General features: G+C 34.3%; 4 protein-coding genes and 1 long non-coding RNA gene across 10 annotated transcripts; 3 read left to right on the top strand and 2 right to left on the bottom strand.

Annotated features, from left to right (window-relative positions):
* Positions 1–9,714: 9,714 nt before the first annotated feature.
* On the bottom strand, positions 9,715–17,532 carry LOC121125860 (armadillo repeat-containing protein 6-like). Its single transcript, XM_071891722.1, has 4 exons — positions 17,256–17,532; positions 16,932–17,193; positions 16,698–16,847; positions 9,715–11,656 (listed from the first exon to the last, which is right to left on the bottom strand). Coding segments are annotated over exons 1-3 (540 nt in total). The 3' UTR covers positions 9,715–11,656; positions 16,698–16,846.
* LOC121125858 (polypeptide N-acetylgalactosaminyltransferase 13) lies at positions 13,875–16,692 on the top strand. Of its 3 annotated transcripts, none has more exons than XM_071891719.1 (3): positions 13,875–14,469; positions 14,574–14,967; positions 15,099–16,692. In XM_071891719.1, exons 2-3 carry the CDS (start codon positions 14,599–14,601, stop codon positions 16,590–16,592), a joined length of 1,863 nt encoding a protein of 620 aa, XP_071747820.1. In that variant the 5' UTR covers positions 13,875–14,469; positions 14,574–14,598; the 3' UTR covers positions 16,593–16,692. The 3 variants fall into 3 exon arrangements, with proteins under 3 accessions (XP_071747820.1, XP_071747819.1, XP_040577037.1); XM_071891718.1 differs by having other exon boundaries at positions 13,876–14,168; positions 14,275–14,967; XM_040721103.2 differs by having other exon boundaries at positions 13,876–14,967.
* Positions 17,533–17,700: 168 nt separating the features above from the next.
* On the top strand, positions 17,701–18,340 carry LOC139906573 (uncharacterized). Its single transcript, XR_011782203.1, has 2 exons — positions 17,701–17,881; positions 17,945–18,340. It is a non-coding gene; the product is annotated as an uncharacterized lncRNA (long non-coding RNA).
* Positions 18,341–18,573: 233 nt separating this feature from the next.
* On the top strand, positions 18,574–25,743 carry LOC121125854 (armadillo repeat-containing protein 6). Of its 2 annotated transcripts, XM_071891720.1 has the most exons (6): positions 18,574–18,786; positions 18,850–19,444; positions 19,507–19,769; positions 19,854–20,003; positions 24,374–24,443; positions 25,068–25,228. In XM_071891720.1, exons 1-6 carry the CDS (start codon positions 18,670–18,672, stop codon positions 25,091–25,093), a joined length of 1,221 nt encoding a protein of 406 aa, XP_071747821.1. In that variant the 5' UTR covers positions 18,574–18,669; the 3' UTR covers positions 25,094–25,228. The 2 variants fall into 2 exon arrangements, with proteins under 2 accessions (XP_071747821.1, XP_040577030.1); XM_040721096.2 differs by lacking the exon at positions 24,374–24,443 and having other exon boundaries at positions 25,068–25,743.
* On the bottom strand, positions 19,999–22,796 carry LOC121125852 (polypeptide N-acetylgalactosaminyltransferase 13). 3 transcript variants are annotated; one of them, XM_071891717.1, is made up of 3 exons: positions 22,232–22,796; positions 21,734–22,127; positions 19,999–21,602 (listed from the first exon to the last, which is right to left on the bottom strand). In XM_071891717.1, the coding sequence occupies exons 2-3, from the start codon at positions 22,100–22,102 to the stop codon at positions 20,109–20,111; spliced, it is 1,863 nt and encodes a 620-aa protein (XP_071747818.1). In that variant the 5' UTR covers positions 22,103–22,127; positions 22,232–22,796; the 3' UTR covers positions 19,999–20,108. The 3 variants fall into 3 exon arrangements, with proteins under 3 accessions (XP_071747818.1, XP_071747817.1, XP_040577029.1); XM_071891716.1 differs by having other exon boundaries at positions 21,734–22,426; positions 22,533–22,795; XM_040721095.2 differs by having other exon boundaries at positions 21,734–22,795.
* Positions 25,744–26,621: the final 878 nt, after the last annotated feature.

Here is a 26,621-nt window from a genome sequence, read left to right as displayed (position 1 = left end):
TGGCTCAAGGAGCTTTAGATTTACTTTGAACTTTATAGGGTTGATATGGACTTTAAGGCATCTATTTGCATAAAGTGCACTCCAAATTTTATATTCATCTCTCAATGAAGGGTGTAGGGGTAGCACATGGCCTAGCCACATATTTTAAGGGCCGAGCTTAAAAAAGTTTGGAAACCTCTGCAGTATATAACTTTATACATATAAATTTTTAATCTCTTTTCTTTTTTAATGACACGAACGCTTGATACGTAAAGTTTTTGATCAAACATAATACGAAGATTATATATGGTCACATTAAGAGGCCATTAAACTTGTAGAGGTCCGGGTAGCACAAAACGTTAAAAATTACATAATCGACAATAACCTGTGAACATAAGGAGGAACATGGCTCAATTTGGAGTAATTATATAGATTTAATAAAGATGCTTTATACAGCGAAAATCCAAGGTCAATATTAGAGGTCAAAGTTACAGAAAAGGTCAAAAACGTAAAATTGGCTATTATTATTGAACAAATTGAGAGGCAGAGCTGAAATCATCTCTTGAACAAAGAAATAGTGATGACTCAGCATACTGACATCACACTACAATAAAGGAATATTGACATAAACTCTTTAGGAAATTGTTATTGGTGTAAGTAAGTTTAAAATAAAATTCATATTGTTGAAAACTAATGATGGATTTATTTGCACTTTGTGGCATGCAATACAAATACAACACATTTTAAAGTATTAATGCAATAGATATTAAATCTCATTGAATTCAACATTGCGCAATTTTTACTTTAATATAGATAAGAAATTATACTTCGTTTAGAAAAAAGAACACGGATGGAGGTTTGCGCTATACCAAGAGCCCATTTTTGTTAATTTTTCCATAGATTTGAGCCCACTTTCGACTTTAAAAAAACATAACAACCAACAATCCAATAAAAGTTAATTTATTCTGTTGAAAATTTAATGCATCGAACACTTAAAATCATATAATCTCGAGAAAAAACAGTACATATATTGATTGTGTTTTGTTTGAAAAGGAATAACTCCTCAATTTATCAATTGTTTTTACACCTAAAGAACTAATTTGAAATTGCATAATTTTTGTTTTTTGTTCTTTCAGTGTAAGTTAATTTTATATTTCAATATATAAATCGAAATAAAAAACTATAATATAAATAAAACTTGATACATACACGATTGAATAGTTAATAAAATATGGCAAGAATTCATAAAGTTTGATGCAGTTGTACCTTCATAATTCAGACACAAGGCACAGAATGTATTAATTATATTTTAAATATTTTCAATTTGATCAAATGATCATATAATGTCCGATAGTTCCAAGGATTTCTCCTATATGTAAGGCCCAGTCACAATTATGAAGAAAGGGGCCCTACATGAGAAAGGTTCCGTTTTATTTCTTGAACATTAGTGAATATGTTGTATGCTCTACAGCAGTACAATGAAAGAAATAATGACTATCTACAATATGTGCATGACCATTTGGATATTCCTTCAATCTCAAAACCCCCTTTAAAAGGGGTTTAGATTAGATGTGTCGTTTTCCATTCACAATAAGCGTTTCATTCACATCGAACCTCCCCAACACTTTGAGGGATCTTAAGAGGAGTCTGACCGGACGAGTAGGTATGCAAGAGTTGTACTTCTTGCTGCGTAAAGAATAAATAAGACTTGAATGATTTAATACTATATTTTAAAGTGAAATACATCTGTAGGTAACGACATTACAAGTCAATCTTTATTTCTGAATTGAGGTATTTCCTCAAAAACTCAGTAGTCATGTACACTAAGTGAACCATTTTTGGGCAATCCCAAAACAGGCGTCTGGAAGTCACTAGAATGGACTTACAGACTCCAAATGCACGAACAACTTTTCTGAATAAACAAATATATAATTTATTCTTCTCTCTTCAGCTATTATAATTATGTATTCAATAAAGTATTAAAACTATTTTGCTTCACCGAAGGTACCTTAAAATGATAGTGCTATACATAACACTTGTTGAATAATGAGTGCAAGATGAAGGTTGGAGCAAACTTAAGGTATTACTAAATTAAGACTCTTGTTAAGTATCAGCTGCCTGTTATAATTTGGTATGTGGTGTCATTGATAGTAGTCCTACTCATAATGAAATATTGGATCTGTAACTCAATCCAACCGTGAGTACTGAGGTATTAAAGATGAAGAAATTAGCATTTATATGAATGTTTGATTAGTGATACATCGTAAACATAAGCAACGATAGGCAAGTAAATTTATTGATTAAAATTGCGTGTGTTTTGAGGATGTTTTAAAAAAAAGAAAACGAAAATCAACGTGGTAACCCTTGCAATTTGAAGATGTTTTGGAGCAGAGCAGCTTAGCTGTACTGACATTTCATACAATCAGCATCAAGCAGCTGTGGCAAGGGACGTGGGTAAGAAGGAAATAATCAAGGACATTGGCAAAAATTGTTCCCATCTCGACCCTCAATTCTACATGGAGTTTAACAAAGACTTACAATTATATCTCCATTACAAATCCTCAGTGTTACTATGATGTCTCTTTAAGAATAAAAGATAATGTTCAAGTTGCAAATACAAGCAGAGCAGTACTTTCCATTTTCCTTTTTTTTAACCAATGCTTTACTATTATAGCAGGTAGAGAAGACCGGGAAGATTTTAAATATAATTTCTGAAGATTTTAATCATATACTACTAATGTTGTGTCGGTCCTTGGAATTTTTCATAAAAAAATCGATGGTCTATTGAGCTAAATAAGGACCGAGACAACACTTTACACTTCTCTTTTATTTTGCCATCATGGTAGTATTTAGATGTGTCAATCTATAACATATTATGTTTGAGTGCATAAATATGTACATAATATGGGTAAATAGGATTCAAATCAAACATATATCAAATTTGACATTTATCATCAATTAAATACACCTACCCAAGTTTGTTCCTGCCTATCTACTCCTGCTAATTCATTATTAATGTACGTTTCTAATAAGAGTGTATCATACCCTATACACATAATTTATATAATACATAAAAATAATCTTTTTAAAACTTTTTCTATTTCCCCGATCTCATAATTTCTTTAAGTGAACACCTACAAAACTATTTAGACTCAATAGAAGATCGTTATTATTACACTTATATCTAGCAAAATGAAAATAAGTAATTAGATAATTACATAAATAAATAAATTTCTTGCAAATTGACTTCAAAAGGACTTTGGGAGTCCTGGTTGACCGAGTCCGAGGTTAATGTCAGGGTAAAGCTTCACAATTATGTTTTTTTTTTTTCCATAGTGGAGCAGAGGTTTTTTACACTAATAATGTGCAAGGACATCTTTTGAAGACTTTTTACTCAATGTTACCGCCATTACTTTTTCACCGAATCCAGGACCAAGCTATTCAAAGATTTTTTTTTTTTTTTTTTTTTTTGAGAAAAATTTCCTAAATCAAGAGCTATTCACAGACAAAGATATGAATATTGAGCTCATTTGATGTATCCACCTACAGCATCAATCACGGCTTGGATCCGGCCTCAGAAGGAGGAGCAGACGTTGACGAGGTAGTTCCTTGGAATTTTGGTCGTTAGTTCCTTGATGGAGGCAATCAGAGAGTCTTTGATGTCATGAGATGTTGATTTGTTGTTAACGTAGCCCTAGACACAATGTTCGATCGGATTAAGATCCAGATTGCAAGGGGGCATATTTCCTTCCGAATAAGATCAAGCAATGCTCATTCAGCCACTTCAGTGACCTGTCTGAGATATTACAAGGTGCTGAGTCTTGTTGCCAGAGCCAAAGCCGATATCCAGCGTTTTGCTGTATCCAATGTAGCACAATTTTTTCTATCACTTATAGACAAGGTTATTAGTCTAGCGGTTCAAAAACCGGTTGACCAAAACTGACCTAGTCCAACCGAGACCGCAAAATATTGCTTGTCGGTCCCGTTTCTGGTGATTATTTGTGTTAGTTGTATTTTGTATGTGTATTTGTAACCTTTTACAATTCCGCCTGCATAATTTTATGTAAATGAAACACGTCGTTACCTTCCAAAAAGAAACAGTAAAATGGCCCCAAATCATCCGGTAGTCAGTCAAATAAGGGTTTCCCAAACTTTACTATGGCAATTGCCCCCTACCCTAATATATTTTTAGCTGAGGTCCCTTTATACGAAACATGTGTACTTTGTATGTGTAGACTGAAAGCAATCCTCAATTTTCCATCTAGAACTCCCCCCTCCTGAACCTCCCCTAAAGGCTCACTTTGAAAACTATTGTAACCTTAGTGTTTGAGACCCCTGTTGGAACTTGGGAACAACACAGTCTGCTTATGAGGTAGCTGCAGCCCTGTTTGTATCTAATATATTTTCCTAGGCCCGAATTTACTAGCAACGCACTTTGTTTTAAGGGCCTGTCACCAAACTGAGCCTGTATAAAAAAGAACCGAGGCCGAAGGCCAGAATTGAAGCTATAAAGCTGAACCGAAACTGTTGAAATGAAAGAACCCAGGCCGGGACTGATAGAACCCTTGAACCTGAATTTTACCGCCAATTTTATCAAGCGGGTTTTGTTGTTGTTGGCAACGTGAACAGTCTTTTTAATTTTTTGAAGCTGTAATCTTTCTTATTTCATTACTGAGGAGAGAAAATCTAAGTATATCGTATAATCAGGAATTTATTTATAATAATTTGTAAAGAATTATTCTAACAGCTTTAAATGATTAAAAACACTGTTCAGGTTTGCAACAAAAAAACGTCGCTCTTTCTTATATTACATCATTTTTTTCAACTATATTCATTTCAAATTTCCCTGAATAAAAAATACCTCACGTCAAAATATATATTTCCAGTTAAGCTGTCTCAAAAAACGGTAATAACAACGGAGTGTCGTCTCTTATCGTCAAGAGAAGATTGGAGAGACTGGACTTGAAAGAAATGGTAAAAGTATTCATCCCAAAAACAATATTGAAAAACTACCTAACAGATTCCCATCAAAAATGGTTAAGATACCAATTGGCTCTTTTTGTAAAGAAAACATCGAGACCTCATCCAATTGGTTTTATTTTTGCTCAAACGTGGATCCCGTTGTTAAAATGGTGGATTGTATTATCCGTGAAAAGTAGGGCCAAGAACTCTGCCCTTCAGATTGGCTTGTAGCAACGTCTTCGAAATACGAACAGAACCTGCTAATTGAATATATTATCTCTAAAGTCCAAGGGATAATAGATGGGGTTAAAAACCAAATCTTGCCTATTGCAACAGGGCTGGAAGAGTATGTACTCCACTCAATGGAGATCCTAAAAGCCGTATCTGCCCAGTCAGAGATTACAGGAAAATGATGAATTATTACCTTGTATAAAGCTTACCGATGGACCAGGGAATTCTTTAGATTCGAGATAGCTCTTCTGTGCTATTACTTATTACAGAATTAAATAAATGAAGAAGATTCTCACGTAATGACGTTAACATAGAATGATCGATACTACGTCATTTAATAAACTTTTTGCTGAAATGATGCTTGGTGGAAGTCAAGCATCAGTTGGAAAAGCGTTATGGTATAACCTTGTATTTCTATTAATCTTGAATATTACTATAAATTAATCACTACTGGGTGAAAAACAAAGAGTAACACAGAGGATTTCTTGCAGAGTTATAAGTGCAAGTCCTCTTTGGAATTGGAGTCAAATTGAAGATCCAGCTAGAAGTGAGTGAAGGATTCCAAAAAACGGACGTTCAAGGGAGTCCTCGGAGCAAATCCTTTTTCTTTTTCTCTTTCTTTGTTTCTATCTCTTTTCTTCTTCTCTCTTTTTGTTTCACTCTCTCTTCTAACTTGGGCATACGAATATTTATGGACTTTTATTATTTTTATAAGAAAATATCACATTCAAGAAAAAAAATGTCTTCTTCATATGAAGATGAGTCAAGTATTCATCAATGTCATCTTCATTTGATACATCTTCTTCAAAATTCGGATATTGCACATCTTCTTCCTCATCATTGATCTTTTTACGAGTTACTTTTTGGTAGTGATTATGTACATACGAGTACATATTTCGTTTCAAATATCTTTGTCGCTCTAAATCAACTGATTCTATAATAAGAATACTCTTACTTTCTGTCTAAAAAGATTACATTTGCTCTCTACAAGAATGTAAATCAATATTTCTTTGGAGTTTTCTACATATGTATGTAGTGTTCAGCTATACAAGTTGATTCCACGTCCTTCCCGAGAGTATCTCTAAATCTTTTTTTTTTTTTTTTGTATAAACTGCCTCAGTCGTTTACGTCTACTCGAAAATACAACTTATGCGATAGAAATTATAAGAAGCGTGTATTATTCAGGAGATACTATACTGGTGACCCCGACATGCCGAAGTCGAATGAAGTCCCTCGCGTTGTAGGACAGTTCAAAGTCTGCCCGTTCTGGCCGACCAAACCTAGAGCTTGTTTTCGTCGCATCGACGCCCAGTTTCAATAATACCAAGTAAAGGAAGAATTGAAGAGGTATCATCATTTATTGTGTACCATTTATTCTGGACCCTTTTGATGATGAGAGTGAAGACACTTTTAGCACAACCCGTTACTCTGATCCAAAGGCTAAACTCTTGGATGAACACAAAAAAGCCACCCAGGATAATATTGAAAGGCTCTTCCAGTTCATCGAAGCGGCCCACATCAACTCTATTGAGGAAATTATGAGCCTGGCAAGGGATTACCTCTCAAATGTTCCCGATGTCCGTGAGGCTATAATAACTAGTCGAGAGGAGTTTCCCCAAAAGCAGAAGTGCTGGTTTATAGGTCCAGTTCTCAGATCTTAGCTTAACGGATTTCATTAGGAACGTCAAATATCAAACAACTATGGTTGAAGGCCCAGACGTGATTCATGCTATCAAGAACTTAAGGCCCCATAACCCAATTAAGAAGAAAAAGGTATGCTTCTACCACAGGAAATGGGTAAAAAAGGCCACAAAGTGCGAAACTCCTGAAATCTGTCCAAAGTTCATCCCTACAAAAAACTAAGGAATCATCGGGTCCTCATCCCGACGTTATACATAAACTCACCTTGCATGCCCTCACCTTTTAGAAATGTTATTTTATTTATTTATAGTAATGGGATTAAGTTCCTCGTCGATACCAGATCCCAGCAATCGATCGTTCCGAGGAGCCTCTTCTCCGAGAGACGTAATCCAGCATCCCGCAAGCTCGTTGCAGCGAATGGAACTTCTGTGAGAACTCATAGTTCTACGAAATTATTTCTCAAGTTCGACCCCGTGGGCAAGGTACGGTGGGAGTTTATCGTGGTGGATATTAAGTGTTGTGTCGCTGGTGCCGAAGTAGGATAGATCATGGGGCATGGTTGGTGACTACCGACAGTTGAACACCTTAACCCTTCCAGACCTTTACCCGATGCCTCATATTCATGAGTTTATAAGGAATATCGGAGGTTTAAATTCTTTACTAAATTGGATTTAAGGCGTTCTAAATATCAGGTAGCAATGTCAAGCAAAGACTGCGAGAAAACCACCATAACCACGTGTGCGGGGCTTTATGAATTTACGAGAATTGACTACGCAACGCCTGCAATACTTTCCAAAGATTGACTGATTCCTTGATTGGATGTTTGGACTATGTATTTGCCTATATCGACGACATTATGATATCTTTTTATTCCGAAAAGGAACATCATGACCACATCGAAAAAGTACTTTCAATTTTAAAAGATAATTAACTGGTGTACAAAATAGAAAAAAGCAAGTTTTGCAGACCGGAGATCGAGTTCCTTGGGCACCGAATTAGTCAGCAGGGTATCCGTCACACTGAAGAAAAGCTTAAGCAAATCGAGATACTTGATCGACCTGGTAAGGGCACGGACCTTCACAAGTTAATTGGAATGGTCAATTATTATGGTAGATTTATTCCTAGTCTGGGGGAGTTGTTAGCTCCTCTATATACATAAATTAATCCCTAAAGTTAAAAGTTCCAAGATTGATTGTACTGAAGAGGGAAACAAGGTTTTCTTCAAATTGCGAAGTACCCTCTTCAGCATTGCCACTTTGAAACATTATTCTTCGGAGGGGGAGCTTTTCCTTACGGTCGATGCATATGACCAAACGATTGGAGACGTTCTCGAGCAGCAAGATTGACAGGGAGACTTCCTCCCATTAAGTTTTTTTAGTAGAGCTCTGAACCCCACACAAAGGAGATACTCTACATTTGAAAGAGAGTTCATTGGTGTTAAAGAAGCCCTGTGTCACTTTCAATATTTTACCGAAGGACATACTGTAACTGTCTTTATGTACCATAAGCCACTCATCGACGCCCTCAAGGCGAAAAATCCTACGTGGTCTAACAAAATGTATCGATAGTTCGGGGAAGTGTCTGAGCATGGAGTCACGTTAAGACACATCAGTGGCAAAAACAATATACCTGCAGATTTTCTATCTAGACTCAACAACATCCACATTGACGTGGTGGATTGGAAAGAATTTTCGTCACTTCAGGGGCGACAAGGTGTGACCTTAGATGAAAACTGTCAAGCTCGTAATGTGAGTGGATTCAATGTAATTTGTGACATCCGTAAACCAGTCCCTCGTCCAGTAGTACCAACTGCGTTGGTAACTAAAATTATTGCTAGAGTTCACTGTGAAAGTCACAGAGGGGCACAAGCCACAACAAGGAAAATAGCTTCCTGCTATTTTTGGGACAATTTAAAAGAAGATTTAAGAAAGTTCGCCTATGACCTGAACTGGAACTGAAGAGGACTGAGACTGAACTGGACAGGACAACAGTCCTCAATCCTAAATAAAGATTGACACATCACTAAGATCAACATGTTCGTGTAATAAGAAAATACTTACTTTTTTTTAATTTGTGGTTTCCAAACACATCAGGAAAGTAACAGAGAATTATAGAAGCTAGTCGAATCACTTCCAATCTAATCATGAGAAATTTTTAAAAAAATCAATTTTAAAAAAAACAGCTGACCAAGGAAATGAAAATACATCTTGGATACTAAAAGAATCATTTGGATGAATTTTACATTAATCCATTAAAAAATATGTGTAACAAAATATTATGTCTCCTCACTTAAATAATGAACCCGTATTTGGGGGTTATATCCTGTTTGTTAATCGCTGACTTGAATTCAATAATGAATAAAATTTGCCGAAATAGGCTTTAAATCAAGTTACATACGTAGGTTTATAAATAACTATTTGAGGGTGTTCCACTTTTAAAAATTATCTTGCTAGTCTCCAAACAGGGTGTTAATTTTTAAAAAAATCATAGTAAATTTTCTGGTAAACGAAAAAAATCTCTAAACTAAAAACTATCACGCTAAAAAGTTCAAACCTGATGTTTCTAAAAAAATGCCAACAAAACCTCTTAAATTTTCATTTTAATGACATTTCAAGACTTTTCCAACAACCAGTATATATAGGTATACGTGACAAGGAAGAAGTAAAAGTGTTTGATGCAAAAACCAGTTATATTTTCGATATAATCATATTTCTTAAAATAATTAGGAATAGGTCCTATTAATTTTGTCTAAGGGACTCACGGATGATGAAGATTTTTTCAAGGGACTTTGATCGATAGTTTTTAATTGATTCATTGTCCATTAAATAAGTAAACAATTGAGTAAACCCAAACTATAGACAATAGTCTTGACAAAGTTTGAACTTTCTTATGTTCCACAGATTAAATATATTGCTATAGTTTTTATTCAAATAGCCAAAGATTAAACTACTAATATGTGACATCCATGGAATACTCAATTATTGAATCATTCTCATCCCAAGTACTGTAAATCTCCAAAACGATAGCTTTCCGCCAATCTGTCTTTTTTTTAGCGTTTAGTGTATAGACCAAATTCACCACAGGATTTTACTTCATTAGAACATATGTTTTGAATATATTTAGTAAACATCTTGTGGTCCATCACTGTCTCCAAGTCTGAGATTTGATAAGGGATTTCGCATCCGTAATTGAGGCAAATATAATTGTCCAATCCGTCGGCTAATTGGTTCTTGATCCCTTCAGTCAAGCAACTCCTACAAACAGGATGATCACCATCACACGAGATAACGTCCTCCATGTATAAGTCCTCCCAACATATTAAACATCTAACCTGTACTCCTTGAAGAATCTTATCAATTAGGCCTTCCATATATTTTCCCGGATAACTTTTAAGAAGGCTTGTGAGCTCGAATTCATACTTCTCCGGAAACATCCCTTTTAATACATCCAAACTTTCTTGTGTGTAGAGACCATTGGATAATGACGCAGAATAGGCTTCAGACTCAGCCATTGTAGAGGAGAGTTTTGTGTCCCTAACGCCCTTGAGAGTGAAGCGATCGCCAATATTAATTGTATATTTATTAACTATTAGTATTTATAGAAGCAGTATCAGCTCAATCATTTATGAAAAGAATTATAATCACGACTACACGCGTAATAAAATTCCTGATCTGACCCTCCTTTTTAATTCTTGCTGACCTATCGTTTCAGATTGTAATATATAAATGATGGAGAGAGTAGTTTACCATGTATTCAGTGAATATTACATTAATCTCAGCGTCTTTGAGTTCTTTTGGGCGCTATTTTTAAAGCACAGCTTCTTTTCTCTATATCCCATATTTATGGGGACTTTCATGCATAAATGAATACATTTATACAGTATTGATAACCTAAACTATAATATTATTCATTTCATGATACATAATTTTTAAAATCTAGTGAAAATATTCCATATTTTGTCCCAATAATCCGTTCGAATTTATCAAAATTACCGTTGTATCCCTGACTTCAAAAGAAAAAAATAGACAAAGGAAGTTGCATGCCAAGTTATCAGAAGCCAACAAGAAAATTGCAAGACAACAATACCTCTCTAACAAAGAAATACCCTAAGTATTTTGTTGTAAGCTGTCGATTCCCACTTCGATAAATGATCTGGTAGTCAGCCAAATAAGTCAACCATCTTCCTGAGCTACCCTTCTCCCTAGACTCTCCTCACGGCCCTTCTTTGAAAACCATTGTCTTAAGCAATCTTAGTTTCGGGGCCCCTGCTGGAGCTTGGGGCACTACGCACTCTGCGTATAAGGTATCTGCGGCCCTGTTTGTACCTAAAATCATTTTGTGGGCCCGAATTGTCTAGCAACGCCTCTTGTCTTAAGTGCCTATTATCAAACTGAGCCTTTATAAAAAAGAATGGAGATCGAAGACCGGAACCGTTGAAATGAAAGAAACGAGAGCGGGACCGATAGAACCGGTGAATCTGAACTGATCTGAACCTTGCATATTTATAATATATATTGTCTGTTGCCAAATAGTTCATCATATTTCGCTTGTATTGGAGAAGAGTGTCTCTTGATTCACTTTTAAAACTCCACAACCTCTCTATTATAATCATTACTGTTTTGATTGAATGAATTATTTTTATTTGATCGTTTAGGGTAAATATGAATTACTTAATGTATTGTAATCACTAGATTTAAAATTTTTTTATTAGATACTGTTTTATTATATTACTTAGTATATTTGGTTAAAAGAATAGAAGATCTTCGACATTTAATTGAATGACATTGTTGCAATATTCAGGAGGTCGGCTTACAATATTACGAATAGCATAAGAGGCTGCAATCTAGAAAGAAATGAAATAAAGGGATTAGACAACAGAATTGCAGATAATTAAAGACCATATAACAGTTAGTGAATCTATGATTCTTTAAGATGATTAGTTGATATATTAAATAACGGATTGTGAAACTGTGTGTGTATATACAGGGTGGTCCTAGGGAAAACATTTAAAGGCATATAACGAATGAACTAGATGGGATTGCCCCATAAATAGTTTATTATTGGAAAGCTACATTTAATGATATTCCATTATTCATGATACAATCCTTCTCTCTTGTTAACCTCGGCTACAAGGTCCCGGAAGCTTTGGCATGCCGGGGCGACCTCGGGCGAATCCATCGTTGCCATTATACTGGATCTGGGTTTCACTTTTAATTTACATTCCCTGAATGGATGTAGTAGCCCAAGGAAGAAATTACACCTTCCCACAAGACATTACACGGACCCACAGGGCCAAAAAAGAGAAGGATATATTGGCCACAAAATCTCCTCACTTTGGGAGAGGGAATTTTGGCCTGCACACAGCCCAGACCTGAATCTATGCGATTTCTATCTCTGGAGGAAGGTCGAGCATGAGGCCTGTGCCAAGTATCATTCGTTTGTGGAGGTCCTAAAGAAGTACATTACCCACACAACGACAAAGCTGGATTCGTACGAGGTCCACCCTCCCAAAGCTTCCAGCACCGTGTGGCCGAGGCTATAAAGAGAAGAAGATATCATTATGAACAATTGAATGTCATTAAATGTATCTTTCAAATAATAAGAAACTATTATTCTACCCGTCTATTTTGTTCGTTATAACTCTTTAAAGATTTTCCGAATTTATCTGGACCACCCTATATATTGTATTGTATGAACAGCTACTAATCTTACAGTATAATTATTAGTTTGTATTCCTTCTAAATACAGAAAAACATTCTCACGAATTTTATGTTTGATTATCTTTTCATAAGTGTATTTCATCTTGTTTTTATGTTGTGGTTGTTTTTTAGCTTTGTATGAGAACAGATTGCATCAATGAGAACATATTATTATTTTTTGGGCTTTTAAAACATTAGACTCTACCGAAATGACAATTAGGTATTGCAAGATATTTTATTCTTCTTAACAATAAAATATTCATCAAACGTTCGAAAAATAAGGAATTTTGATGTTGTTTCTTTAAAATTATGGGGTTGAATTAAGTTAAATGATTTTTATTTTTTTAAGTATTGTAGATGAAACATACATTTTTGAACAATATTTTAACAACTTGTATCTAACTTGCCTCGGTTTGAGTATTTTAGTTCCAAACATGCTGACAATAAATAAACATTCTCTTTTGGTACCTCTCGTATTAGTCCCACTTAATTTGATTGTTTCTCTTCATTTTAATCACGCAAATCTCTTATCAAATGTACTTTCATTGTTCATACATTCCAAATAAGACATTCTTAAATACCTTTTTATAATTTTGGACTATATAAGAGTCTATTAAACTCTTAAAAATACGACCTTTTATTCCCTTAATTTCTAGCGTTAATTAAAAGCTTGGCATTATTCATTTATTATGAATATTTAATTCCTTATTTTTGGTACCATCGAGCTCAGTTATTATGTGGCATAGTGGTAATTCATTGGTATGAAGTTCACACACTAATCGAACAAGTCTTTGCCCCAAAAGTGTTTATATTATTTGCATGATACCACCATGAGTCCCTATGTTTACAAAAACCTAGTCTCCTCTAATATAGCGTAATGTTTGATACTTAATAAAATAAAAATCCTGTAACTTGATTCAAATCCATAATTTTAAAGAAATAACATCATTCAATTTTTTTTATCACCAACATTTTAGAGATCTTCATATCAAAACGCGTCCATGAACTATATTTAGGGAGTGGGGCTTGGTTTTTGGATTATTTTTTTTTTTTGTAAAAATTTTTGAATCTATATTATTCACAGAAAATTAATTTTTTTGCAAACAAATTTGAAAAATTTAATTTTTTGGAAAAATAATTCAAAAACATGTAATTTCAAATATTTAATTTTTCAGAAAAAAGTTCCAAATATTTAACCTTACAGAATAAAATTTCAAATGTTAAATATTTTGGAAAAATAAATCACAACTCCAAAGCTATTTACAGAAAAATTAATTTCTTGGAAACAAATTTGAAAAATTAAACTTTTTTGAAAAAAATTTCAAATATTAAATTGTTAAGACAAAAAATTACATGTTTCAGAAAAAAAAATAAAAGATTAAATTTGAAATATACATTTTTTGGAATAAAAATTTCAAAAATCCACAGCTGTTCACAAAAAATTAATTTTTTGCCAAAAATTTTTAAATATTAAATTTTATGGAAAGTGCAAAATTTCCATAATTTGGGGGAAGGGATACAGCCCTCCAGCCATGTGGACGCCTCTAAGAAAGAACCCTTTATCTCAGACTTTTGATGGTTATTTCCTGGTTTAAAAGAATAAAATGCAAAATAAATAATATCCGGCGATCTAAATTACCAACTTTTGTCATTACGGTACTGTCTAATATACATAAAATGAAGTTCCTCTCAATAGCTATTACTATAATGCTATAAATGAATAAGTAATTGTTAGTTATTATAAATTTATAAACATATATAGGTATTCATATATCCTACAATTAATTTATCATAAATGAGAGCATTAAACCATAGTTCCTTGCACCCACTGCTCTACTACGAAGACTAATCCAACCATAGAGCCTAGGAAGGAGTGCAAGCTTATATGTACTATTATGTGAGTGAGTGAGCTGTTGCCTACTAATCATCCTCGCATGCACTCTACCTTTAAAGACAGGTGAACAATTTTCATTCAAAGTCAAGTTTGTACTACAAATAACCAACTACATATTATTTAGTCAGAATTTAAAAAGTAAGGAATGTTGAGTTAATCAATTTCAGATTTGGATGAGGATGCAGAGAGAGAATGAGGGTTTGGAGGATGTTTTGTCGGAATAAAAAGCTCCTGGGGATCCTCACTCTATCAGCTTCCCTCACTCTTCTTGGATTATTTTTGTATAATACTCCTTCTCATGCAATAGAGAATCACAAACCGGGGGTAGGAAGAGATTACTATCCAAATGTTCCAGACTCAAAAAGTCAATCTAAAAATAAACAACATGAATATATTGATAAGGATGGAATACGAGTCATTGTTGGAAAGTATGTGGGGGATTCCCTATCTCCCAGAACGCCTTCTCTCTCATGGGAAGACTTGAATGCAAATAATTATAATCCGATTAGAGGAATGGGAGAGAACGGAGAGGCAGTGTTTGCCTTAAATTCCCGAGAGGAAGTAACGATAATTATATATACGTGTATACTTGTCACTTTATCAATTAATTTTATGATAACCCTAATTAATAGAGTATCATCATAGCAAGACAAGTATAAACGTATATAATTATGTATATCTAATATCATCAGGCATTAGCTAAAAGACTATGGCACATCAATAAATTCAATTTACTTGCTTCAGACAAAATATCACTTGATCGAAAACTACCGGATGTGAGAAAAGAGTCATGCAAGAGTGTTGTGTATACATACTCTCGACTCCCGAGTGCTTCCATCATCATAGTCTTTCACAATGAAGCATTTTCAACTTTACTTCGTACAGTTCATAGTGTTTTAAATCGAACTCCGAAACTTCTTCTATCAGAGATATTATTGGTGGATGACGCTTCTAATAAAACATTTTTAAGACGCCCATTGGAAGATCATATGGGAGCTTTGAAGATAAATTATAAAATTCTACGTCTAAAAGAGAGGAGTGGACTCATTCAGGCAAGGCTAGAAGGAGCCAAAGTTGCAACCGGGAAGGTCCTGATATTTCTGGATGCACATTGTGAAGTAACGACGGGATGGGTGGAACCCCTGCTTACTCGTATAGCAGAGGATCCCAGCCATGTTGTGTGCCCTGTTATAGATATCATTAATGACGACAACTTTGGTTACATAAAATCCTTTACTCTTCATTGGGGAGCTTTTAACTGGGAGCTTCACTTTCGGTGGTTTACCATGAGTCAATCTTTGATTGATGATCTAAAAACAAATCCAACAGCTCCTTATCGAACCCCCGTTATGGCCGGTGGTTTATTCGCTATTGACCGTCAATATTTTTATGACATAGGATCATATGATAAGGCAATGGATATTTGGGGGGGAGAGAACTTGGAAATGTCTTTTAGAATTTGGATGTGCTCAGGGTCTGTGGAGATTTCTCCATGCTCTCATGTGGGACATGTTTTCCGTAAAGCTAGTCCTTATTCCTTTCCTAGAGAAGGTGGAGTTGGTAAAGTCCTTAACACAAATCTTGCAAGAGTTGCACGAGTATGGATGGATGATTACAAAAAGTTTTACTTTAAAATTAATCCAACTGCCGAGAGCTTTGATGTTGATGTATCAGAGCGGTCTTCACTTCGAAAGAAGCTTGGTTGTAAGAGTTTTAAATGGTTCCTAGAAAATATCTGGCCCCAGCATTTCTTTCCAACACAAAACCGTTTCTTCGGGGAAATCATTCATTTCTCAACAAATAAATGTATCAAAAAGCCCCATTCCTCCCCTGCACTTAGCCAGAACAATGGGCCTGCATTGATGGATTCATGTACATCTAAATTTTCAGTAACAGAGCTTATGGTTTTTAGTGAAGATGGACATATAATGACTGATGAATCCGTCTGCTTAGACTCTTTGAATGCTGAAGATGAAATCGAGGCAAGTGTAAGGTTTCAGTCATGCAATGAATCAAACCGACAGCTTTGGAAATACATGCAATCAAACAAAACAATCATGCACTTGAAATCAAAGAAATGTCTGAGTCATCCAAGAGAAGGAACAACAGATACATTGATTGTGAGTCCCTGTAATGGGAATTCTCTGCAGAAATGGACTTTAGTAAAGGAAAATCCATTTGGATAGCTAACTCATTGATTATGTAAATCAAGATTAAATTGTAACAAATCTGTGATATGAACAACTAATAAAGTAATCACTTATAAAATATATAATTATAATTTTTCATACCACAATTTCAGCTATCGACTTATGAGCCTTCATTATTTCAATAATAACTCCATCTCCACCGCAATCCACTATTTGTTTTGCGTTCTCAGGACTTCTTAAAGATAGGGCAGTCAGGGAATCACAGCCCACTTGACATATGGACTTGTTTTTCTAAAATGAGTCATTATTTATATATAGATAAAAAACTCTTGATACATTTTTTAGAAATACATGTATATTAAGTAGATTTCTTACTAAATTTTTTGAAATGGAATTGACAATGAATGGAATTCCTTTGTGTTTCCGATATCCCGTTTGACATCATCATTTCCAGCGAGTGTTTTGACTAATTTGAGTGATTCCTTGATGACATTTTTATCCTGATCAGGGTCCACAAGGACTTTTAAAATTATGTTGAGACCTCCATCATCTGCCACTTTTTTACAATACTCATTTCGAACGGATAAACTGCTCAAACAACAAAGTAATAAGGAAATGTCTTTGGGTTCCGTCAAATCTATTTATAATAATAATGTAGGAGTATGAATGACGAATAAAGGAAACTTTGTTTTGCCTTACCTTTCAACTTATTGTTTAGGAGAGTAAGTGCATCATAATCTTCGACAATTTGTCTAGCATTGTCATGAGCCTTTCCATAGGGAACTCTAACATCATCATCTTGAACTAAAGCCTGCCATAAACGAGCAACTTCGATAGGGGCATCATTAAAACTACCAGCCTCATTGAGTAACAAATGGAAGAAAATTAATTGAGGACTGCAGTCCACAGTTGTATGAATTCTGTATTGGGCCCTTGGCTTATCAGACAACAATAGACCACCCCTTGAATACTGCATAAGAGACACACTCACAACTTCTTCCACATTATGAGACCTTCCCTCAATCCCCTTTCTAGATCCTCCGAAGTCGTAATTCTCCGAATGTATTCAACTCAAATAAGTGATTATTCTGTTTTTTTCCTTATTATTAAAAGGTTGCGAGGATTGGATTTCAACTTTCCGCTTTGTCTGTCTCCAATTTCGAGATAGAAAGAGAAAATATATAGCTAAACATATCAAGAATTATGATACACAACTCAGTAAAGGGCAAAAACAACTGCTTAAATGGTCACAACAACGGGGGTAGTAGCTTTGGATGGTTTGCAACTAGTTTGTCTGAGACTACTTACTTCGCTTTAAGAGTTGGGTATGATAATTAGGTTTTCCAATATTACATAGTCAATAAATATTACTTTTTTATCACTTAAAGGTTAGCTATGGTTGATGGGCTCCAAGAAATGGTGTTCAGAAAACTCATAAAATATATCTATCCTGTGCACAATTGTATATAGCAACTTCCACATGAAGAAGAGGGATGATTATCTTTTTGATTAAACTCCACGTCTCGCTTGTGTATTGCAACCTAAAGTTATGACATATTTAACTTAATTCCGATGTTAGAACAAGAAAAAATTATCTGGATCAATCTATTATTTCAATATTCTGTATTTATAATTTATTATTATTAATAGTTATATGATTTTAATTGTTTAATTTTGTATATTTAACTTAAATGTTTAATGGTTTATTTTTTAGTATGTAGATTATATTTAATTAAAGCCTTCTTTTTTAAACTTTGAGCTTCAAATATATTTCAAATACTCTACTTTGTCGTTTCATTAGTTATTATTCAGAGAATAAGGTTCATAATGAATTACAATTTCATGGAGTGTGACGTTTTCAAATCTACTGTAACAGATACAAAACATCGAAGTCAATTATACGTAGTATATCTTCATTAAACATTTTGCTAATAAATACATTCGTTATACCCTCAAAAATCATAATAAAGCAGGCAGATGATAATCACATCAGTATTTTAAACAATGATACCATATGTCTTTTTTCCCCCCTCCTACTTGCACGCGTTTTTCTCTACAATATTATCAACAATATTCATAATACAGATCCCAGTCGACACAGAATATCTTCATCATGGTCAAAGTTATCTCACAAGACACTTTTGATGCAGTTGTGGCAGAAAATATGGATGAATTTGACATGTCCAAATCCGAGGCGATTGAAGAGGCCAAAGAGCAATTTCTATCTCAGGTCTGTTGCCTCTCCTCAAATCCATTTTAAATCTCATGTTAAATGTACTAATTTGTTTGACAGGGTGTGGATTTATCGAACATCGTGATATTTGAGGGAGAAGGGAATGAACTTAAGGAAATGATTGAGAGTTTAGAGTCTTTGCAACTAGATTTTGATGATGAGAAGGCCAAATCCCAAGTCTTGACATTCAAAAGCTTTTTAGATAAGGGCCTTGCAGAAAAGACCCTGGCTACTAGTTGCGGGGGCTACAATGCCCTCGTACAACTCCTCTCCAACGCCTCTTCTTCCAAAGAGAAGATCCTTCACGCCATGACGTCATTAGTAGATGGAAATCCGGATCCTCTCACGGAAGAAGGATTAGAATCTGTCAAACAAGCCATTCATACAGGAGATACGGCCATTCGCAAGGCAGGGTTAGACTTTCTTCTTAATGTCTGCGTACGCCACGAATACAATCGCCAAAATGTTATTCGCTCGGGAATACTCAATGAGGCTGGGAAGTTTTTCAATGATGCCCCTATCGAAGTTGCTCGTTTATGGCAGGCTTTAGTTCAAGATGATGATGTTAGAGTGCCCTATGGAAAGGCTCATGACAATGCTAGACAAATTGTCGAAGATTATGATGCACTTACTCTCCTAAACAATAAGTTGAAAGGTAAGGCAAAACAAAGTTTCCTTTATTCGGCATTCATACTCCTACATTATTATTATAAATAGATTTGACGGAACCCAAAGACATTTCCTTATTACTTTGTTGTTTGAGCAGTTTATCCGTTCGAAATGAGTATTGTAAAAAAGTGGCAGATGATGGAGGTCTCAACATAATTTTAAAAGTCCTTGTGGACCCTGATCAGGATAAAAATGTCATCAAGGAATCACTCAAATTAGTCAAAACACTCGCTGGAAATGATGATGTCAAACGGGATATCGGAAACACAAAAGGAATTCCATTCATTGTCAATTCCATTTCAAAAAATTTAGTAAGAAATCTACTTAATATACATGTATTTCTAAAAAATGTATCAAGAGTTTTTTATCTATATATAAATAATGACTCATTTTAGAAAAACAAGTCCATATGTCAAGTGGGCTGTGATTCCCTGACTGCCCTATCTTTAAGAAGTCCTGAGAACGCAAAACAAATAGTGGATTGCGGTGGAGATGGAGTTATTATTGAAATAATGAAGGCTCATAAGTCGATAGCTGAAATTGTGGTATGAAAAATTATAATTATATATTTTATAAGTGATTACTTTATTAGTTGTTCATATCACAGATTTGTTACAAATTAATGTTGATTTACATAATCAATGAGTTAGCTATCCAAATGGATTTTCCTTTACTAAAGTCCATTTCTGCAGAGAATTCCCATTACAGGGACTCACAATCAATGTATCTGTTGTTCCTTCTCTTGGATGACTCAGACATTTCTTTGATTTCAAGTGCATGATTGTTTTGTTTGATTGCATGTATTTCCAAAGCTGTCGGTTTGATTCATTGCATGACTGAAACCTTACACTTGCCTCGATTTCATCTTCAGCATTCAAAGAGTCTAAGCAGACGGATTCATCAGTCATTATATGTCCATCTTCACTAAAAACCATAAGCTCTGTTACTGAAAATTTAGATGTACATGAATCCATCAATGCAGGCCCATTGTTCTGGCTAAGTGCAGGCGAGGAATGGGGCTTTTTGATACATTTATTTGTTGAGAAATGAATGATTTCCCCGAAGAAACGGTTTTGTGTTGGAAAGAAATGCTGGGGCCAGATATTTTCTAGGAACCATTTAAAACTCTTACAACCAAGCTTCTTTCGAAGTGAAGACCGCTCTGATACATCAACATCAAAGCTCTCGGCAGTTGGATTAATTTTAAAGTAAAACTTTTTGTAATCATCCATCCATACTCGTGCAACTCTTGCAAGATTTGTGTTAAGGACTTTACCAACTCCACCTTCTCTAGGAAAGGAATAAGGACTAGCTTTACGGAAAACATGTCCCACATGAGAGCATGGAGAAATCTCCACAGACCCTGAGCACATCCAAATTCTAAAAGACATTTCCAAGTTCTCTCCCCCCCAAATATCCATTGCCTTATCATATGATCCTATGTCATAAAAATATTGACGGTCAATAGCGAATAAACCACCGGCCATAACGGGGGTTCGATAAGGAGCTGTTGGATTTGTTTTTAGATCATCAATCAAAGATTGACTCATGGTAAACCACCGAAAGTGAAGCTCCCAGTTAAAAGCTCCCCAATGAAGAGTAAAGGATTTTATGTAACCAAAGTTGTCGTCATTAATGATATCTATAACAGGGCACACAACATGGCTGGGATCCTCTGCTATACGAGTAAGCAGGGGTTCCACCCATCCCGTCGTTACTTCACAATGTGCATCCAGAAATATCAGGACCTTCCCGGTTGCAACTTTGGCTCCTTCTAGCCTTGCCTGAATGAGTCCACTCCTCTCTTTTAGACGTAGAATTTTATAATTTATCTTCAAAGCTCCCATATGATCTTCCAATGGGCGTCTTAAAAATGTTTTATTAGAAGCGTCATCCACCAATAATATCTCTGATAGAAGAAGTTTCGGAGTTCGATTTAAAACACTATGAACTGTACGAAGTAAAGTTGAAAATGCTTCATTGTGAAAGACTATGATGATGGAAGCACTCGGGAGTCGAGAGTATGTATACACAACACTCTTGCATGACTCTTTTCTCACATCCGGTAGTTTTCGATCAAGTGATATTTTGTCTGAAGCAAGTAAATTGAATTTATTGATGTGCCATAGTCTTTTAGCTAATGCCTGATGATATTAGATATACATAATTATATACGTTTATACTTGTCTTGCTATGATGATACTCTATTAATTAGGGTTATCATAAAATTAATTGATAAAGTGACAAGTATACACGTATATATAATTATCGTTACTTCCTCTCGGGAATTTAAGGCAAACACTGCCTCTCCGTTCTCTCCCATTCCTCTAATCGGATTATAATTATTTGCATTCAAGTCTTCCCATGAGAGAGAAGGCGTTCTGGGAGATAGGGAATCCCCCACATACTTTCCAACAATGACTCGTATTCCATCCTTATCAATATATTCATGTTGTTTATTTTTAGATTGACTTTTTGAGTCTGGAACATTTGGATAGTAATCTCTTCCTACCCCCGGTTTGTGATTCTCTATTGCATGAGAAGGAGTATTATACAAAAATAATCCAAGAAGAGTGAGGGAAGCTGATAGAGTGAGGATCCCCAGGAGCTTTTTATTCCGACAAAACATCCTCCAAACCCTCATTCTCTCTCTGCATCCTCATCCAAATCTGAAATTGATTAACTCAACATTCCTTACTTTTTAAATTCTGACTAAATAATATGTAGTTGGTTATTTGTAGTACAAACTTGACTTTGAATGAAAATTGTTCACCTGTCTTTAAAGGTAGAGTGCATGCGAGGATGATTAGTAGGCAACAGCTCACTCACTCACATAATAGTACATATAAGCTTGCACTCCTTCCTAGGCTCTATGGTTGGATTAGTCTTCGTAGTAGAGCAGTGGGTGCAAGGAACTATGGTTTAATGCTCTCATTTATGATAAATTAATTGTAGGATATATGAATACCTATATATGTTTATAAATTTATAATAACTAACAATTACTTATTCATTTATAGCATTATAGTAATAGCTATTGAGAGGAACTTCATTTTATGTATATTAGACAGTACCGTAATGACAAAAGTTGGTAATTTAGATCGCCGGATATTATTTATTTTGCATTTTATTCTTTTAAACCAGGAAATAACCATCAAAAGTCTGAGATAAAGGGTTCTTTCTTAGAGGCGTCCACATGGCTGGAGGGCTGTATCCCTTCCCCCAAATTATGGAAATTTTGCACTTTCCATAAAATTTAATATTTAAAAATTTTTGGCAAAAAATTAATTTTTTGTGAACAGCTGTGGATTTTTGAAATTTTTATTCCAAAAAATGTATATTTCAAATTTAATCTTTTATTTTTTTTTCTGAAACATGTAACTTTTTGTCTTAACAATTTAATATTTGAAATTTTTTTCAAAAAAGTTTAATTTTTCAAATTTGTTTCCAAGAAATTAATTTTTCTGTAAATAGCTTTGGAGTTGTGATTTATTTTTCCAAAATATTTAACATTTGAAATTTTATTCTGTAAGGTTAAATATTTGGAACTTTTTTCTGAAAAATTAAATATTTGAAATTACATGTTTTTGAATTATTTTTCCAAAAAATTAAATTTTTCAAATTTGTTTGCAAAAAAATTAATTTTCTGTGAATAGATATAGATTCAAAAATTTTTACAAAAAAAAATAATCCAAAAACCAAGCCCCACTCCCTAAATATAGTTCATGGACGCGTTTTGATATGAAGATCTCTAAAATGTTGGTGATAAAAAAAATTGAATGATGTTATTTCTTTAAAATTATGGATTTGAATCAAGTTACAGGATTTTTATTTTATTAAGTATCAAACATTACGCTATATTAGAGGAGACTAGGTTTTTGTAAACATAGGGACTCATGGTGGTATCATGCAAATAATATAAACACTTTTGGGGCAAAGACTTGTTCGATTAGTGTGTGAACTTCATACCAATGAATTACCACTATGCCACATAATAACTGAGCTCGATGGTACCAAAAATAAGGAATTAAATATTCATAATAAATGAATAATGCCAAGCTTTTAATTAACGCTAGAAATTAAGGGAATAAAAGGTCGTATTTTTAAGAGTTTAATAGACTCTTATATAGTCCAAAATTATAAAAAGGTATTTAAGAATGTCTTATTTGGAATGTATGAACAATGAAAGTACATTTGATAATATGTGACACTTGGTATCAAGAAATGAGATTTGCGTGATTAAAATGAAGAGAAACAATCAAATTAAGTGGGACTAATACGAGAGGTACCAAAAGAGAATGTTTATTTATTGGCAGCATGTTTGGAACTAAAATACTCAAACCGAGGCAAGTTAGATACAAGTTGTTAAAATATTGTTCAAAAATGTATGTTTCATCTACAATACTTAAAAAAATAGAAATCATTTAACTTAATTCAACCCCATAATTTTAAAGAAACAACATCAAAATTCCTTATTTTTCGAACGTTTTGATTTTATTGTTAAGAAGAATAAAATATCTTGCAATACCTAATTGTCATTTCGGTAGAGTCTAATGTTTTAAAAGCCCAAAAAATAATAATATGTTCTCATTGATGCAATCTGTTCTCATACAAAGCTAAAAAACAACCACAACATAAAAACAAGATGAAATACACTTATGAAAAGATAATCAAACATAAAATTCGTGAGAATGTTTTTCTGTATTTAGAAGGAATACAAACTAATAATTATACTGTAAGATTAGTAGCTGTTCATACAATACAATATATAGGGTGGTCCAGATAAATTCGGAAAATCTTTAAAGAGTTATAACGAACAAAATAGACGGGTAGAATAATAGTTTCTTATTATTTGAAAGATACATTTAATGACATTCATTCAATTGTTCATAATGATATCTTCTTCTCTTTATAGCCTCGGCCACACGGTGCTGGAAGCTTTGGGAGGGTGGACCTCGTACGAATCCAGCTTTGTCGTTGTGTGGGTAATGTACTTCTTTAGGACCTCCACAAACGAATGATACTTGGCACAGGCCTCATGCTCGACCTTCCTCCAGAGATAGAAATCGCATAGATTCAGGTCTGGGCTGTGTGCAGGCCAAAAATTCCCTCTCCCAAAGTGAGGAGATTTTGTGGCCAATATATCCTTCTCTTTTTTGGCCCTGTGGGTCCGTGTAATGTCTTGTGGGAAGGTGTAATTTCTTCCTTGGGCTACTACATCCATTCAGGGAATGTAAATTAAAAGTGAAACCCAGATCCAGTATAATGGCAACGATGGATTCGCCCGAGGTCGCCCCGGCATGCCAAAGCTTCCGGGACCTTGTAGCCGAGGTTAACAAGAGAGAAGGATTGTATCATGAATAATGGAATATCATTAAATGTAGCTTTCCAATAATAAACTATTTATGGGGCAATCCCATCTAGTTCATTCGTTATATGCCTTTAAATGTTTTCCCTAGGACCACCCTGTATATACACACACAGTTTCACAATCCGTTATTTAATATATCAACTAATCATCTTAAAGAATCATAGATTCACTAACTGTTATATGGTCTTTAATTATCTGCAACGCTGTTGTCTAATCCCTTTATTTCATTTCTTTCTAGATTGCAGCCTCTTATGCTATTCGTAATATTGTAAGCCGATCTCGTGAATATTGCAACAATTTCATTGAATTAAATGTCGAAGATCTTCTAAACGAAGCTCAACAAAGATATAAAAGTGATATTAATTCCGTGGCTGCACTCAAAGCAGCTCTGAGAGACTTGGGACTTGAAGTGAAGTTGGAGGAGCAATGGAAGGGTGTCAAAGGCTCTATTGAATAGATTTTTTAGCTTAAGTTCTTGCTAAAGAAGAATATGTTCAAGGTCGATAGAAATAGAAGGTTAGTCCATCCTGTGATTGGGCTTGCTAGAACTTTCAATTTGATGTACCGTACCGATTGCTGGGCAAGACATACATATTTTGACGTCATAGAGTATAACAATAGCATATTATCAGCATATAATACTAAAAATTATACGATTAATAGTAATAGTATATACTCTTTGACGTCACTATTAAAAAGCGTTGTGTAACCTTGTATTTCTATTCACATTGAATATATTTATTATTTGAAATTCCGAATGAGGAGCAATACATTCCATATTTGGATACATGATATATATATATATATATGTCAAAATTGTTTTATGAACATAATCCTATAACTCTCTCATGTGACGATTGTGTGCCTTTTATAACAGTATTAATCAATTAATAAATAACTTTATGCTGCACTAATTTTTATAAAAGATTCCTTTGGTTTTTGAGTGTACTAGTGACTAGGTCATAGATTACTTAACATCCGGTTAGACACTGGATATGCAACCTTGTTAATAGAGACCTGTAAACATATAACTATTCCATCAAATAAAAATTGTAAAATAGAATAATTAATTTTTGTGATTAAGTGATGAATCATGAGCGTGGAGACTTATCCCATCCTCGATTGAAAATCGTCAACTGCGATTTAAGTAATTAATCATGGAGCTGTTGTAAGCTGAAAGATTTGGTTGGAAAATTTCATTTTTTGGGGTGAAATTGAAAGAGTGCTCCAAAAGCAATTATCAAACATGATTCAATTTGGCCAGAAGAAAGATGTTTTATATAGAGTTTCGTTCTATTTCTTTTATATCTAATTAACTTCCAATCCCACATCTCCTTTATTAGTGAGTATAAAGAAAATAACTCTTATTATATCTCATCGAAGGAAGACATTTTTTGGATGAATATACATGACATAGCTACAAGGTTGTGCCTTTATCGGTATAGCGGCTTAAGCTGTTCCAGTTCTTGAAATATATTGCTTATCGATCTCGGTTCTTGTGCTTATTTTCGTTTGTTGTATTTCTTGGTAACCCTTTGATATTCCATCTACATAATTTTATGTAAACGAAATACGTCGATACCTTTATTGTATTGTTTACAGTCTTTCTTTCTAGAATTCCTTTATTAAGCAGTCCGTCAGCACAAAAGCAAGCTAGAATGATTTTTCTCAAAACGGAGTGTAGACAATATTTGAATTTGTATACAAAGTCTTTTCCATTTTTATCAACAAATACTTCTTACTAACCCTTTGGGTGTGTCCCAAATTGCACTTAAAGTAGCCAATTAGTCTC

This window comes from Lepeophtheirus salmonis, chromosome 11 (assembly GCF_016086655.4).
Source record: "Lepeophtheirus salmonis chromosome 11, UVic_Lsal_1.4, whole genome shotgun sequence".
NCBI lineage: Eukaryota > Metazoa > Arthropoda > Copepoda > Siphonostomatoida > Caligidae > Lepeophtheirus > Lepeophtheirus salmonis.
Note: the sequence above shows the minus strand (reverse complement) of the source record. Positions and strands in the feature narration are given on the sequence as shown.